Source organism: Lycium ferocissimum, chromosome 9 (genome assembly GCF_029784015.1).
Source record: "Lycium ferocissimum isolate CSIRO_LF1 chromosome 9, AGI_CSIRO_Lferr_CH_V1, whole genome shotgun sequence".
Classification (NCBI taxonomy): Eukaryota; Viridiplantae; Streptophyta; class Magnoliopsida; order Solanales; family Solanaceae; genus Lycium; species Lycium ferocissimum.
The window spans coordinates 20,497,696-20,514,872 of record NC_081350.1 but is presented as its reverse complement, the minus strand read 5'-3'; the positions used below and the strand labels follow the sequence as shown (position 1 = coordinate 20,514,872).

The 17,177-nt window shown below is 37.8% G+C and overlaps 2 protein-coding genes across 2 annotated transcripts; one reads left to right on the top strand and one right to left on the bottom strand.

The window, feature by feature from the left end:
• The first annotated feature begins 149 nt into the window (after window positions 1-149).
• Window positions 150-12,063, top strand: LOC132029841 (GTP-binding protein At2g22870). Its single transcript, XM_059419220.1, has 4 exons — window positions 150-723; window positions 7,632-7,701; window positions 11,187-11,349; window positions 11,463-12,063. The coding sequence occupies exons 1-4, from the start codon at window positions 213-215 to the stop codon at window positions 11,679-11,681; spliced, it is 963 nt and encodes a 320-aa protein (XP_059275203.1). The 5' UTR covers window positions 150-212; the 3' UTR covers window positions 11,682-12,063.
• Window positions 12,064-12,854: 791 nt separating this feature from the next.
• Window positions 12,855-16,699, bottom strand: LOC132029840 (large ribosomal subunit protein eL37). The gene is made up of 4 exons (XM_059419219.1): window positions 16,557-16,699; window positions 16,338-16,473; window positions 13,931-14,032; window positions 12,855-13,060 (listed from the first exon to the last, which is right to left on the bottom strand). Exons 1-4 carry the CDS (start codon window positions 16,557-16,559, stop codon window positions 13,014-13,016), a joined length of 288 nt encoding a protein of 95 aa, XP_059275202.1. The 5' UTR covers window positions 16,560-16,699; the 3' UTR covers window positions 12,855-13,013.
• Window positions 16,700-17,177: the final 478 nt, after the last annotated feature.

Here is a 17,177-nt window from a genome sequence, read left to right as displayed (position 1 = left end):
CTTTCAATATCAGGTAAATCTATAATCTAAAGTTCAATTATAGCACATAAAACTTGGGAGTAATTTGTAATTGTACTCATATCTCAAGGAGCTTCTGCAATTATCTTATCCCAAAGGACCAACACCCAAAAGAATGTGAAAATATCTTTTACAAACCACGGCAAAACCCACACCATGGTGGCAGTGACCAAATTGAAACCCAAAGAAACAAAATGCTTATCACTCATCTTCCAAAACTCCATTACGTCTCCATTTTCTACTCAAAACCCAAGATTATAATCACCTCAACACTCTTATCCAAATCCAAACTAACCCCAGTTTCCCATTTTTCATCCATTACATCAGCAGCCAACACACTCCTCCAAACAACACCAGAGTTACAAGAAACCAAGAATTTGGAAATTGAAGATGTTCTTGAAAAACCCCACATTGAAATTTCAGTTGAAAAGCTGTTTTTCCCACCTGATACTGATGTTTCTTGTTCTGGTTCAAGGCCATTGAGTAGTAGGATATTGAAAGGGTCAAATATTGTGCTTAGTAAGTATGCTGGTGATGCTCAAGTGGAACAAGCTGAGTTTGTGAAGAGTAGTGTGGAAACTGAACAATGTCCCTCTGATGGATTGCCTGAGTTTGCTCTTGTTGGAAGGTCTAATGTGGGCAAATCTTCTTTGCTTAACTCTCTTGTAAAGCGTAAAAAGCTTGCTCTTACTTCCAAGAAACCAGGTTGACATATATTCTTTGTTGAACAATTTTGTAGAATATGATAATGTGTGATTCTTTGTTGTAGAAATATGTGAGTTTTAGTTCTGTAGAATAGCTGTAAATTGATTCTTAAGAAAAGATGTTATTTTTAGTCTTGTAGAATAGCTGTAAATTTATTCTTAAGAAAGATGTGATTTATAGTTTTGTAGAATAGCTGTAATTTGATAAATTGTGATTCTTGACTGTAGAAAAGATGTGAGTTGTAGTTTTGTAAAGTAGCTGTAGTTTGATAAAGTGTGTTTCTTGACCGTAGAAAGATGTGTGTTTTAGTTTTGTAAAATAGCTGTAGTTCGATAAAGCGTGTTTCTTGACTGTAGAAAAGATGAGATTTTTAGTTTTGTAGAATAGCTGTGGTTTGATAAATTGTGATTTTTGAGGGCTATTTGGTTCATTAAAGATAGCTGTTTTGACTTTTGAGTATAGCTAGATAGTAGGTCCTTACTTGATAGAGAATTTTCTGATCCTTTCATTATTGATTACATGTTTGTGTGCCTTTCAGCATTATGGTTAACTGATCCCTGCACCAAAGTGGCACGTTTTTGTAGCCTAAAGACCAAAATAGCGTGCCAAAATTTTTCTATACCCAAATGGGTTTTTCGTTGCACGTGCAACTAAATGTTAAAAAACATTAATGTCTCCTTCTAAAAAAAAAAAAATACATTTCGCCATGATTATAACGAAATGTAGTTAATTTTTTTTTTCCTACATTTCGCCAAGAGCCCAACAAAATGCTCTTATTTTTTATTAATTTTTTGCACTTCGCTGGACATGTTCTGTGCTTTTTTTTTTTTTTTTTTTTTTTAACATTTCGTTTATATTGTGACTCTCGTGACTTAAAAGAAGCTAAAGTTGCATATCAAATTTAAGCCGAGCATTGATTGGTCACATCAAAATAATTTGTTTTTGTAGTTCGTGACTCAGTTTGCGAACTACTTTACTTAAATAATTTGTTTTTGTAGTTCGTGACTCAGTTTGCGAACTACTTTACTTTTTTCCGTCAATAAATACTGCCTATCTTTACCCATGTTATATCCTTCATCTTTCAATTTTCTTTTATCCATTTCATATCTTATTTTTCTCTTATTTGTTTCATATCCTTCAACTTTCACTGTTCTCTCATCCACTTCATAAAGGATGACGGAAACTTATGTAAAATTGTACTTGTTTTGGGGTGATGAAGTTGTGTATGACGCGGGTTTGGTTAGATACAGTTGACGTCCTGAAATAGGGCAAAGGTTTCCAATTTTCCTAAAATATGATCGTCTGCAACGTGTCTTAAGGAGTAAAATGTTCGTAAATAATCCTGAACTTTCGGTGGTTATCACCGGACGATGTCCAAGGTCATTTACAGCCGATGGTTTACTAATTTATGGTGAGATGCCGATTACGGACGATGAATCTTTATCGTTATTTCTTCGTAGTCCTGAGATTTTTAAAAATCACATAAGCATAGCGGCGCTTGACATGTATCTACCGTCGAACGCACTACCTGTGTGAAGTACCTACCGACAATGAGTTCGATTTCGGAGGTACTACCTATCTCCCAAGTTTGAATATTAGTTTTTCAAGGGGTGTAGTTCAACAACAAACAATGGTAGGATTTGGTAGTCAGTCAAACTATACGACTAATTATGGTACACAGTATGATGGTGTGGATTAAACGCACTATCATAACTTTGATTGGAGCGGGCAAAACTGTGAGACGGGGGACCAAGTAATGCTACTACGCATTTGCAGAATTTGGATTGTAATGTCCGACACCCTTCACGTCCAGGTCCAAGTGAATTGGACAATGATAGGTAAATATAATCATATTTTGTTCACTTTATTCATGGATCTTATAATTGTGTTTGACTTGGAAATTCTATGAATTTTCCTTATCTATAGGCATAACGATTTTGAAGATAACCCCACATTGACTCAGCTCACACAAATTGTGAGCAACAACGATTTAGCTCATGATATAATAAATGAGTCCGATAGCGATAGTCCATTAGATCATGAAGGGACGGATGATGATCAATCGTCTGTCACGACAACGACGATGCTGATGAAGACGTTGCGGCCCCCAGTGATCTTAGTGTTAATTATCATTCAAATGTGATCCCATAATCGATAATACGGTAAGAAGGACCGGAAGATTTTGCATACGAGGTAGGTACAATTCGTTCGAGCCGCACTTTGGAATTTTAGAAATCCTAATCCGATAGCGATAGTCCATTAGATCATGAAGGGACGGATGATGATCAATCGTTTGCTGACGATGACGATTCTGATGAAGACGTTGCGGCCCCCGGTGATCTTAGTGTTAATTATCATTCAAATGTGATCCCATATCTGGATAATACAGAAGGACGGGAATATTTTGCATACATGGGAAATAATGGGTCTGTTCGGGCTGCACTTTGGAATTTCAGAAATCCTAAAGTTACCAAATCATGTTAGTTTGGTGCGAATAATTTTTTTGATACTCCCTCCGTCCCAAAAAGATTGTCCTAGTTTGACTTGGCACGGAGTTTAAGAAATAAAGGAAGACTTTTGAAATGTGTGTTCCAAAACAAACCTTATATATTTGTGTGGTTGTAAATCATCTCATAAAGTTAAATTGTTTCTAAATATAGAAAGGTGACAATCTTTTTGGACGGAGAGAGTAATATATTGTTTTGTGAATTTTGTGATTTTAATTGGTGTCATTAGAAGTTGATATATTTCCTTGTATATGCAACTAGGTATGTTATTTCACAACAAGAAGCAAATGAAAGGTGCAGTGAGACTCTACAATATAGCCAACAAAAAAGAATTTAAAACGGATCAGGCCAAAGGGACATTTTGGAAGGTCATTTGCAAGAGGCATGAGTTAGGTTGAAGTTGGATGATCCGTTTTTTGTTGATCGGAAATGGTATGTGGAAAGCAGGCAAAGTGGTTGAGCCACACACATGTCCATTTAGGAAGTTATAACAGGGATCCACAAGTATAATCCTAGTTATAGAAAAGCGCAAAAAGGGTGTAAGAGAGCTTTTGAGAGGGTGTATGGTGATTTCGAAGGTTCAGGGCATTGCCTCGATATTAATCGCTTCTACAACATTTCAATCCGGCATGTTGTTGAGTGGACACACGAGTCAACTATAATGCAAGGCGAACACATCTTCAAGTATCTTTTCTGGGCCTTTCAACCAAGCATCAATGGATTCAAAAGTTGCAGGCCGGGTATCTCAATAGATGGCACCCATGTCTATGGTAAGTATGAGATGAAATTGTTGATTGGTGTTGGAATTGATGCAAATGTAAATATTTTCCACTTGCATATGCTATAGTTGCACATGAGAGCTTTGAGTCATGGACTTGGTTTCTCTGTTATTATGGAGACATATTGTTTGTGATAGAAAAAGAATTGGACTAATTTCTGGCCGTCATCAAGGCATCTTCAAAGTGTATCCAAACACATGAATGGTTACAGGTTACAGCCACCCAACACACACCATAGATTTTGTTTTCGACATTTGAAAAGCAACTTTAACAAAAAGTTTCTTAACTCTAATCTTGAGAACCTAATGTAGTTGGCGGCTACAGAGCACCAGATGAAGAAATACCGAATGAGGATGCAACAAATCAAAACTTTGTCACCTCCCGCGCATATGTGGTTAAGCAAACTTCCGAAGGAAAAATGGACATTGTATAAGGACGGTGGTTGTAGGTGGGGAGCTATGACGACAAATGTCTTTGAGTCGTACAACGATTTATTGAAGAAAGCCCGTGGATTGCTTGTTACTGCCATGGTTCGCATGACCTTTAAAAATCTTGTTGATCATTTTGTTAAAAGAAGTGCCCTTGCTGCTTTGCTAATTGTAAATAAGAAGACTTGGCCGCCTGTTGTTGATAAGAAGTTCCATGAATATTGGGAAAGGGCCAACATGCACACTGATGTGATGAACTAGGGCGGAAATGTCCATAAAGTCTCTGACAATGGAAAAAAGTGTTTATGTGGGAAGTTGAAAAACTACCATATGTCATGTTTCCATGCAATTAAGTTTTGTCGGATCCGTAAAATTCAGCCCAAGGACTATGTTAGCAAGTACTACAATTGCAGGTATTACAACGTACAATGGAAAGTTTTCTCCTTTGGGGGATGAGGCATATTGTCCTGCAAGTCCCTTCCGTTTAATTGCAAACACTGCGTACGAGCGAACTTCTGGAGCCCAGAGAAAAACTAGACGGAGGAATGAAATGGATATTGCTCCTACTCGCATGGCTAGGAGGTGCAGTACTTGCTGGCAAACCGGTCATAACAAAAAGCGCTGCCCTAATCGTACCTAGTAGTTGTTGTTGCTTATTTGCTATTGTTTACCTAACTGTCCAATTCACTTGGACTTGGATGTGAAGGCTGTCGGACATTACAATCCAAATTTTGCAAATTCGTAGTAGCATTACTTGGTCCTTTATCTCACAGTTCTGCCCACTCCAATCAAAGTTATGATAGTGCGTTGAAGCCATACCATCATACTGTGTACCATAATTAGTCGTATCGTTTGACTGACTACCAAATCCTACCATTGTTTTTTTGTTGAACTACTCCCTTGGAAAACCAATATTCAAACTTGGGAGATAAGGTAGTACCTCCGAAATCGAACTCATTGTTGGTAGGTACTTCAACCTGGGTAGAGCGTTCAACAGTAGCATACATGTCAAGCGCCGCTATGCGTATGTGATTTTAAAAAATCACAGGACTACGAAGAAATAACGATAAAGATTCATCGTCCGTAATCGGCATCTCACCATAAATTGGTAATCCATTGGCTGTAAATGACCTTGGACATCATCCGGTGATAACCACCGAAAGTTCAGGATCATTTACGAACATTTTACTCCTTAAGACGCGTTGCAGGCGATTGTATTTTAGAAAAATTGGAAACCTTTGCCCTATTTCAGGAAGTCGGCTGTATCTAACCGAACCTGCGTCATACGCAACTTCACCACCCCAAAATAAATACACTTTTACATAAGTTTCCATCATCTTTTATGAAATGGATGAGAGAAAAATGAAAGCTGAAGGATATGAAATGGATAAAAGAAAATTGAAAGATATAACATGGGTAAAGATAGGCAGTATTTATTGACGGAAAAAAGTCAAGTAGTTCGCAAATTGAGTCATGAACTACAAAAACAAATTATTTTGATGTGACCAATCAATGCTCGTATTAAATTTGAATCTGCAACTTTATTTTCTTTTAAGTCACGAGAGTCCCAATAAAAACGAAATGTTAAAAAAAAAAAGCACACAACATGTCCAGCAAAGTGCAAAAAATTAATAAAAAAATAAGAAATTTCGTTGGGCTCCTGGTGAATGTGGGGAAAAAAATAATAATTTAACTACAGTTCGTTATAATCATGGCGAACTGTTTTTTTTTAGACGGAGACGTTTATGTTTTTTAACATTTCATTGCACGTGCAACGAAAAAAACCATTTGGGTATAGAATTTTTTTTAGCTATTTTGGTGTTTAGGCTACAAAAAAGTGCCATTTTGGCGCCGGACTCATGGTTAACTTCTCACAAGGTAAAATTTGGGTAGATTACTTCATATACACTTTCGAAAAATTAATAGCCAAGTCTTTGGTGAAGGTAGAAGGTTATAAAGATAGCAGTAACAGAAGAAAGAACAAATCAATTGAATTGGCTATCAACAAGCTCCAAGTAGTTAAATTAATTTGAAAATGAGCTTTATTTTAGGGGTTGATTTTCTTTTGAAATTTCCGAGACTCTAATCAGGAGCAAGTGATTGTCTTTTAATGTAGTAAACTTCACCCTTATCCCCACTCCACCCCCCCAAAAGAAAGGCACCTCTGCCCAGTAGCCCAATAGTGGCTATTTGATATTTCCCACTTTGCTTCCTTGGTGACTCGAAAAAAGGTAAGTTTTGTTATATTGGATATTATAACACCGATGGAGGTCCTATAGTTTCATCATATAACAGTTCAGGTACTTACTACTTAGGACCGTGTAGATGGTAGTAGGGAGCTTTAAGCTAGCAAAGTGACAAGGGTGATCAAGTGGAATGAGAGGGGATGCACAGGGCTCTTTTGGTGACAAATGCTGGGATTTTTTCCTGTAGTAGGCGAATAGACAGTACCTCTCCCCCCTCCGCCAAAAAAAAAAAAAAAAAGGAAGAAGCTGGAATAGTTGGCTTAGTTCCATATGTGGAAGAGATGGAGGAACATAAGTACGATGACACACTTTTTTGGACCTGATTTATAGGGACTGACCGACTGAAGAATTAAGAAGGAGAAGAGTGGAGAAAGGGAGAAAAATACGGGGTACCTTGCAGGAGTCAATGCAGGTGCAGCAGTTTTATGTTCATTCTTTCATCCGATTTCCTTCTAAATCCTTCTGCTCTTTCGATTAGCATCAGCTGTCATTCCAGCGTGAGAGCTATTGAGTTTCCCGGAAAAGACTACAATCAAAATTTGATTTTACTGGGCTTTCCAGCTTTACTGTTCTGCCAGCCAATTCTTCCTGGTGGGTACAAACTGCAAGGGTCCTCTCTTGTTTTATGTTCTTTTATGGGTCATATCTTGCTTTATTCACTCCAGTGAAATTGTATCGGCTGTAAGCTTTTCACCATAAGGTATGATAAATACGATGTGGTTAATTAGTAACTCAGTATATGGAAATTTTGATGGTACAATGTACGTATCTTTTCTTTTTTCTGATAAATTTGATATCTTGTAAGTGCTCTCTTTGTTTAGATAGCTAGATCAACAGTATATATCGTCATCTTATGAAGCTTCCGATGTGTTTTACTTTTCAAGATTTTCTTTACAGATTTACTATAAGGAACCATAAAAGTAAACATGTTCTTCCATCTAATTACAGGAAAGACACAATGCATCAACCATTTCCGAATAAACGACAGCTGGCATCTTGTGGATTTACCAGGTTACGGGTATGGAATTCACTGCAGAATGTTTAAATAAAGTTGTGTATGCTTTCCTGCACCATTTGAAAAGCTACTGTAAAATGCACCCAAGGGTGTGGCTGTGGTCAATGAAGTGGGTTGAGAACCATGAGGTTTCAGGTTCAAATCCCAGTGGAGGTAAAAACACCAGGTATTTTGCCCATATGTCCAAGTATTGGAGGGTAGAATTACCCGGTACCTGTGCTGGTAGGGGATAACTGGTGCCCTATTGAATTAGTCGAGGTGGCCGCAAGCTGCCTGTACACCATGGTTATAAAAAAAAAATTGTAAAATGTGATATTCACACTCTGTCATTGCCAATGCACTTTCATGATAGCTTATCTGATGGCTTTCTATAAGTATTTGATGAATAAGTCATTGTTACCAGCTGTAGTTTGAATTGTCAGAACTCTGTGGTCTGTCAAATAAGGTTGACTAAATTAATATAAACGATTTTTCATTTCACGGCGAGGAGAATCTCAATTACATAAAATAGAAGTTACTAACTCGAAATCTAATTCTAAAAGTAAAAGATTAAAATCAAGAACTTTATCAAGATGAAGAAGAAGAAGAAGAAGAGGGTCGTGGATGACCGGCCTAGGATCAGGTGGGGGAGTTTGACCATGACTAGTGCCCTGGAGATGGGTGAATTTGAGGGCTATGGGGGCCTGGGAGAGTAGTGGGGATGCGACCAGTTTGTGGGATAGGACGGCTAGTTGCATTAGGGTAGTAGCTAAGAAGGTGCTGGGGGTCTCGACAGGTAGTCGTGGTAGGCATCGAAGGGACTGGTGGTGGAATGGAGAAGTTCAAGGGAAAGTGGAAGCAAAGAAGGTGGCGTATGCAAAGTTGGTAAAAAGTAATGATGGGTGGAGAAGTGGACGAATAGGGAACTTTATAAGATGGTGAGGAATGAGGCAAAGGTGGCGGTTTCGACGGCAAAAACCGCAGCTTTTGAACGCCTTTATACTGAACTAAAGGACAAAGGCGGGGATAAGAAATTGTTCAAGCTAGCCAAGGGAGGGAGAGGAGGGCACATGGTGTGGATCAAGTGAAGTGCATCAAGGACGAGCATGGCAAAGTTTTGGTAGAGGAAGCTCTCATTAGACGGAGATGACAGTCATACTTTCACAAACTCTTGAACGAAGAAAGGGACAGAGACATTGTGTTGGGAGATTTGGAACATACCGAGAGGCAGTCGCGGTTTTGGGTATTGCAGGAGTATGAAGGTTGAGGAGGTTAAAGGTGATGGTCGTATGATGCGCAAGGGAAGAGCGATCGGACCTAATGAGATTCCTGGGGAATTTTGGAAGAGTGCGAGCTCGGCAGGTTTGGAGTGGCTGACTAGGTTGTTTAATGTCGTCTTTAAGACGGCAAGGATGCTCGAAGAATGGAGTTCTAGTGTAATGATCCCTTTATACAAAAACAAGAGCGATATCCAGAGTTGCAACAACTATAGAAGTATCAAGCTGCTAAGCCATCCATCTTGTAAGGAGACTGGTAGAGCAGTATAGGGAGAGGAAGAGGGACTTACACATGTTATTCATCGACCTAGAAAAGGCTTACGACAAAGTTCCAAGGGAGGTCCTATGGAAATGCTTGGAGGCTAAAGGTGTACCTGTGGCGTATATCAGGGCGATCAAGAACATGTATGAGGGAGCCAAAATCAGGGTAAGGACAGTAGGAAGCGACTCAGAGCACTTCACAGTTGTGATGGTGTTGCATCAATGATCAACTCTTAGTCCGTTTTTATTTGCCTCAGTGATGGATGGATTGACGCGGCAAATTCAAGGTGAGGTGCCATGGTGTATGCTTTTCACAGATGATATAGTCCTGATCGACGAGACTCGTAGGAGTTAACGCTAAGGCTCGGAGGGTTGGGGACAAACTATGGAGTCTAAAGGGTTCAAAGTCGAGTAGGACCAAGACAGTAGTTGAGTGCAAGTTCGGTGAGAAACCTCCTACGAGGTCAAGCGTGGAAGTGAGGCTTGGTACCTAGGCCATCCAAAAGAAAGTAAAGTATCTTGGGTCTATTATACAAGGCAACGGAGAGATTGACGATGATGTCACACATCGTATTGGGGCAGGGTGGATGAAATGGAGGCTCGCTTCCGGAGTACTATGTGATAAGAAAGTGCCACCAAAACTTAAGGGCAAGTTCTAGAAAGTGGTGGTTAGATCGACTATGTTGTATGGGGCAGGATTGTTGGCAAATTAAGATCTCTCACGTTCAAAAGATGAAAGTTACCGAGATGAGAATGTTGAGATGGATGTGTGGGCACACTAGGAGGGACAGGATTAGGAATGAGGCTATCTGGGACAAGATGGGAGTGGCCTCGGTGGAAGATAAGATGCAGAAAGCGAGACTGAGATGGTTTGGGCATATGAAGAGGAGAAACACAGATGCTTCAGTGCGGAGGTGTGAGAGATTGGTCATGAATGGTTTCAGAAGAGGTAGGGGCAGGCCGAAGAAATATTGGGGAGAGGTGATTAGACATGACATGGCGCAGTTACAGCTTACCGAGGACATGACCTTAGATAGGAGGGTATGGAGGACTCATATTAGGGTAGAAGGCTAGTAGATAGTCTCGTTTATCCTTTCATATTAAGAGTCGCATTATCGCGCTATAGTTTCTTGTGCTTTGATTTTTGCTACTATCTGTTATTCCTCTACTTTGATTATCTTATTTTATATGTGATAGCTACTGTCCCTTTGCAAACTGTTTCATCATGCCTTAGTCACTTTCGTTATTTTCATTTCCATATCGCTTTGAATTTCTTGGCCTTATCTGACCTCTTTTTATGCTTTCTATTGAGCCGAGGGTCTTTCGGAAACAGCCGTCTTACCTTGGTAGGAGTAAGGTCTGCGTACACTCTACCCTCCACAGACCCCACGTTGTGGGATTTCAATGGGTTGTTGTTGTTGTTGTTGTTGTCGTCGTCGTCGTTGTCTTAGTAAATGTGAATCAGAACTTAGCATAGGAAGTGTCTGTGGATATCGAGACTTGGTCAAGGGATATGGTTAAAGTGCTGGATTGAATACAACTACACGTCATATTGTGGTAGTGCAAGATTTTAGCCAACTTTACAAGATTGAGAAAGCTGTCCGAGAGACAGGCTGAGATGTTCATAAAATGCTTGAGCACCTAGCAGACATATTCTTTAGAGTGACTTTATGTAACTGTTGTATTCCCTCTCTCCTGTAAATCCACTTAGAATAAAGCCTCTTTCTTGTGCATGTAGATTATCGTGCCCAGCTGCAACCCACTTTATTTTGGTGTCTATCTTCATGGTGATCAACTTCTGTCCACACTGTGTCTCTCAATCATATTTTGCAAATTTCCCAGTCTCTCTATCACTCTCAACATACATTAGCATAATCTTTCTCCTTTTCATGCCTCAAATTGATATCTTTAATGTGTACGCAGTACTTGTATATTCAAGATTAATTGCTGAGTTTCTGTTATATGGTGAAGGTATGCAGCTGCACCACATGAAGTACGAACAGATTGGGCTAAGTTCACTAAAGATTATTTCCTAAACCGGCCAACCCTTGTCTCAGTCTTCCTCCTAATAGATGCTAGCATTCCTGCAAAAAAGATTGATCTTGAATATGCAAGTTGGCTGGGACAGAATAAGGTTAGTCGAAATGCCTGACCTATTTGGTTTGTGGAAAAATGTTGATGCTCTTCTGTTTATTTATGAAGACTCTTCTCTAAGTTTTGTATTGTATCGTGGGTGCTCTGTTTCAGATCCCAATGACACTAGTTTTCACCAAGTGTGATAAGCGGAAAAAGAAGAAAAATGGAGGAAAAAGGCCTGAAGAGAACTTGCAGGATTTTCTGGAGTTGATACAGAAGTTCTTCCAAACTGCACCACCTTGGATTATGACCAGTAGCGTCACCAACCAAGGCCGAGATGAGATACTGTTGCACATGTCCCAGCTGCGAAACTATTGGCTTAAGCATTGAGTTTGCGTCATATGCTTTATTGGTGTTGTGACTAAATTTGTTCTAAAAACTAACCTTTGTTGGCACAAGCTATGCACAAGGACATGCAGAGTGCAATTGGTTTTATCAAGAATCGGATGCCTTGGAAGCCTGAGTTATTGAAACAAATGGGACAAAAGAGTCTTGTGATGACTGCCTCAAACAATTCTTGTTATTGTTATATACTTTGTTAGAACTAGTTATCTTTCTCCGCATATACCCGGTCAGAGAGTCTGTCACTAGGTTGAATAGGCTGCAGTTGTTAGTGAAACTCAAACTGGAGAATGCCCAGCTAACTGGATTGTCTCTTGTATATACATAACCCTCTCTCTCTTTGATCTACGTAACGTATTTTTTGCCAAAACACATTGTCGTTTATTTGGGGCTTGCTGACAAATGGTTTTTGATCTGTCAAATTGAGATCGGAAGTCTCATTTTGAATAGCAAAGCATTACAATTATTGGCATGACACGCTCTTGGAAAGTTATTCTTAAAACAATAAATGAAAACAAGTTTTTGAATTTTTTAAAGAAGGAAATGTTCTTAAACGTATGGATGATGATCATTAGCTCGGATTGACACCCCTGATTCTGAGAAAATGGGGCTAAACGATACATATTCTCATGGTAACTTTGCTGGATTGTCATAAAATCGCAAGCAACTTACTAAAGCTTCCATGAACTGCTCATAGACTAAAACAACATACCCAATATAGTCCAACAAGTGGAGCCTGGGAAGGGTGAGACATACGCAAACCTTACCCCTACCTTTGTGGGGTAGGGAGTTTGCTTCTGATAGATTCTCAGAAGTTCTGCTCAGTGCCCGTGACAAATAAAATTCATTTAATTGCACCAAATAACCGACAACAAGTGCCGTCATCACAACTCTACAAAAGATACGTTGATAGTGTTCTAAGTTCAATTTGTGACTAAGAAGCTGCATATTGACCTTGTCGCCCACCACCACCACCAATCCAATTATAAGACGTATTACCACAGGATTGGGCACTCCAATCCATTTCAATTCAAATGCACGAGTTCATTAGCAGTGTTATAGGACAAATCTGCAGACGAAGTTCCACCACTTATCATTTAAATGTATCTCATTAGCCTTAAATGATTGGGCCAAGAGGAATTGAAAACGAATACCATATCAAAGACAGAAAGCAATGAACATTGGACATATATCTTAAACAGCAATAACTCCAATCTAACAGATGAAAAGTAATACTCGAGGTACAAATATTCAACACTTTCATCAGGCAATAAAAGGCAAAATTAAAAAGAAACAATGTCAAACTGCCTCTCTAGACACTTAAGAGGCCGCCGCAGTGCCCTTCTTCCTTGGAGTTGCCTCGGTTCCTGAAGTGCCAACAAACAATAAAGCCAGTTATTAATCAAGCATTTAACTGAGCCAAAGTTTGCAAGCATCAAACATTTAACCTTTACTTTGTTAGAATCTACAGATTGATCCATCTTAAACAGAAACTAGGTAAGCTTATATAGCCTTAGCCCCACAACATAAGTAATGAGTGAGTGATATTTTCTAGCCAGACGTGTTCATTTACTAGAAAAGATAATGGATAAAAAAGAAAAGATCACAAGAGAAATGTACCAAACAAAGGGAACCCAGATAAAGAAACTAGGAAACAAAATCTGGGCAAAAAAGAAACCCTCGAATTGGAAAAGATAACTATATGCCCCCAGAACAAGGCCATCAAGAAATATGTCCTTGCAGCCGAAAGAAGAGGCAATTAGGGAAATAATTATTTTACTATATGCATCTCCCAAAAATAGCAGTCTTTCCTCAAAATAAGACCTATAGAAGATGAAAATGAACTCTAGACAAATTAAGCATCAAAATATTAGTTGTAAATGTTACGGTTGTTAAGATTAGCTAAGTTTTTTTTTTTTTTTTTTTTTTTTTAATATGATGATCGAGAAATCCACCTGGGCCAACACTTAGGACCAATCGCAGCCTTGAAAGCTCTGGGGTAATAGGCGAGGCCCTGTACCCTTCTTCACTTAAATAGCAGGCTTAGTTCATATGGCGCTGGGCTCGAACATGTGACCTAACTAACAAGTCCCTCAATCTTTGCCCTAGGGGCTAACTAGTTTGTGTATTAGAGGAATAAGTTAATAGAATCTGCTAAATCGAGGGTTAGATGCACAAGGTTGTAAAGTTGAAGGTAAAATATGCTTTATTTACAAAAGATAACAAAGACAACTTACCCTCTCTGAAGTTCGTCTTAAACCTGCGGGGTACATTGCGGAGATACCTCATGCGACCAGTTCCAGTGGTCTTTCTTCTAAGTGCCTTGACGCTCCAGTTATCTACAGCCAAATACAATAATCAGCAAATACTATCCTACCGTATTAGGTTGCAAAAACCACCCATAACAACTTGGATTGCTTTTCAAAACTAAACAGTTATAGCAATTGTTTCTCAAAATATCAATTGGATCTTCGAGTTGGTTTCAGAAATCAACCATAACGCTAAGTTCATTTAGATTGTAATGTGTAAAAGTTCGCAGAGCCCTTTATGTCTTTTTTAATTAAAAGAAGAGGTCGTTTGAAACAGATACTGGAAACCCAATTTTCATGAAGCGCCCTCGTGGGGCCTCAGACCTCTCTATTCATTTAGATTACCATATTTTAAAACCAATTTTTTTGCTTGTCAGCTGTTTAACCTTATGGACGGAGGTCCAGTCTCTTTTTCCCTTTCCCTGTTTGATCCATATGGCTAGAAAGTACTTGCTTAAAAATGAAGTTCAGTAGCAAAACAGGTTTTAATTGATTTCTTGTAATATATGTTATTCTCAAAGGTTGATAAGTGATAACCAAATCAAAACACAATATTTTCCAAAACCAATTCATTCCAAACCAACCCAAACTCACAATGGCTATCCACGAACCAAACTTGAGACCTTCCAAAACACATTCCAAAACCAAATAAGATTAAGCCTTAATCAAATAGCATTGTGAGACATATGAAAGGCAAATACTAAAGTGTAAAAGAACACCAATAGCTAAAAAGCAGAACATGATATCATGCAAATAATTTTTATACTATCCCATTCATTATAAAGCCAAAAAGAACCCATTTGGTTCCCATTATTTTACCCAATTTTTCCAGTTCCCATAACAGCACAAGAATTTCAACTTTTCAAGCTAATAGCAAATTGCTAGCTCAGTAAAAGTGACTATGACATTTAGTTTTTAAAAAATGTGACGATGACATTAATATTTTAATAATTACTTATTCAAGAACTAGAAACTAAAGGATGATCCAAACTAAAAAGGCCCAAAGTTTGATGAGATTCAACACTAACCACTTATCAGCCGGAAAAAAATACATCAATTTTCAACATCCAATTGAAAAAATATCAACCGAAATAGTTCCCTAATCCAAACCCCTCTTAAACCATGCTAGATCCAACAAGTAAATGGCAATTTGATATTCAACAAGTAAATGGCAATGGGCCAAAAATCACAAAAGTAAACAAAAAAACTCAAATCACGGTGCACTTCAGAACCTGTTTCCATTATTTCACCTTATTTATCCAGTTTCTTAAATCAAAAAGTTAGCTGATGGTACAAAAAAATCAACTTTTTGACCTAATAGCAACTACTAGCTCGGTATAACCGACTTTCTCAATCAGATATCTAATAATTACTTATGTAAACAAGCACAGAACTTTTTTATTCCAAACCAAACAGGCTCATACTTTAATAAGATCCAAACAACCCTCTAATCAACTAAAAGTATTACTTCACCTTATTTACCCAGTTTCTTTAATCAAAATCACAGTTAAATGACAGTACCAAAAAAAATCAACTTTTTTGTCCTAATAGCAAATACTAGCTCAGCTCAGTAAAGCTAACTTTCTCAATCAGATTTGCTATAATTACCTATGTAAACAACCACTAACTTACCATCTAATCAACTAACAAGTTACATCAACTTCCATCATTGAAACACATACGTCACTAATTTCAGTTCCAACATGTAAATATCAATAACAAGAAGCAAGAAAAATCACAAAAGTATTATTTCACCTTACTTACCCAGTTTCTTTAATCAAAATCACAGTTAGATGATAGTACCAAAAAAAACAACTTTTTGACCTAATAGCAACTACAAGCTCAGTAAAACTAACTTTCTCAATCAGATATCAGATAATAACCTATGTAAACAGCCACTAACTTACCATCTAATCACCTAAAACATCTCTCAATTATTCCAGTTCCAACAAATAAATATCAATAACAACAAGAAAAAATAAATTAAAACAAGTTAATAATAATATGTAAATGAATTAAAATTTACATATTACTATCAAATTGACTGCATATTACTATTAACTTGACAAATTGAGATCTGGTCACTTAGCACTTAATACGGGCAAATCTTGAAAAATAAAGTTAATGCCTCGTTGATTATGTAAGTGCTCGCTTATTTTGAACCAAAATAAAAAGGCTAAGTGGATGCTTATTATGAAGAGGAGATACTTAAATGAGATTCAAAACTACCATCTAATCAACTACAAAGTTACATCAATTTCCAACAGTAAAACATATCTCAATTATTTCAGTTCCAACAAATAAATATCAATAGCAACAATAAAAAAAGAATTACATTTTCTGAGACGAGCAGCAGGGTAAGCACAAGCAGAACAACGACTCTTCTGGATATGGAAACTACGACGACCACATCGTACACACAGTGTGTGTGTCTTATTCCTTCTCTTACCAAAACTCCCTGTTCCTTTTCCCTATAAACACATTAGACAGACATAGTTAAACAACACATATACACAATCAAAATTGTTTCTGTGTTTGTAGATTGGATAGTTACCATTTGTGCAGCTTAGATGATGTCTTGGATACAAGAAAAGTATACAAGTTGCAAAGGAATTAGGGTTTTAGGATGTTCAGCGTTTTTATTTGGTTTTTGTTTTATGATTTGGGCCTCGAAATGAAGCCCATTTGTTACTTTGTTCAGGCCTGATACTGTTAGTTAATTAGCTTGGTAGGATTTGCCCGAGTTGCCAATTAAATGGATATCATTTATTCAACTTTTAGAAATTATTTAAACTTGTCGTGCAACTTAGGACCCGTTTGGCCATGAGAAATTTTCCAAAGTTTTTTTTCACTTTATTTGAGGATCAGCGTTTGGTCATAAAAATTTCAAATACAACTAAAAATTGTATTTGAAATTTGAAAAACAGTTAAAACCTTGTTTTCACTTTCATTACATTCAAACAACCAAGTATTCTTTGCAAAGAAACTATAACCAAACACAACTCCACCTTCAAAATTCCAAAAAAAAAAAAAAAGTGAAAAATATTTGATTTTCATGGCCAAACGCCTACTGATTCTTCTTCTTCTTCTTCAGACATATTTTTCTATTGCTTTCTCTAAGGTTTGTTTCTGCAAGATTTTCTTATTTGGTGTCATTGCTTGGTGGTTGTTTTAA

Excerpts from the sequence above, each read along its gene's own strand:
- LOC132029841 (XM_059419220.1), top strand. The coding sequence starts at position 213 with ATGCTTATCACTCATCTTCCAAAACTCCATTACGTCTCCATTTTCTAC. Across the intron at positions 724-7,631 it reads TCTTACTTCCAAGAAACCAG|GAAAGACACAATGCATCAAC; the intron begins GTTGACATATAT and ends ATCTAATTACAG. Across the intron at positions 11,350-11,462 it reads GTTGGCTGGGACAGAATAAG|ATCCCAATGACACTAGTTTT; the intron begins GTTAGTCGAAAT and ends GCTCTGTTTCAG.
- LOC132029840 (XM_059419219.1), bottom strand. Across the intron at positions 14,033-16,337 it reads TGCTGCTCGTCTCAGAAAAT|ATAACTGGAGCGTCAAGGCA; the intron begins GTAATTCTTTTT and ends ATTTGGCTGTAG. Across the intron at positions 13,061-13,930 it reads TAAGACGAACTTCAGAGAGG|GAACCGAGGCAACTCCAAGG; the intron begins GTAAGTTGTCTT and ends TTGGCACTTCAG.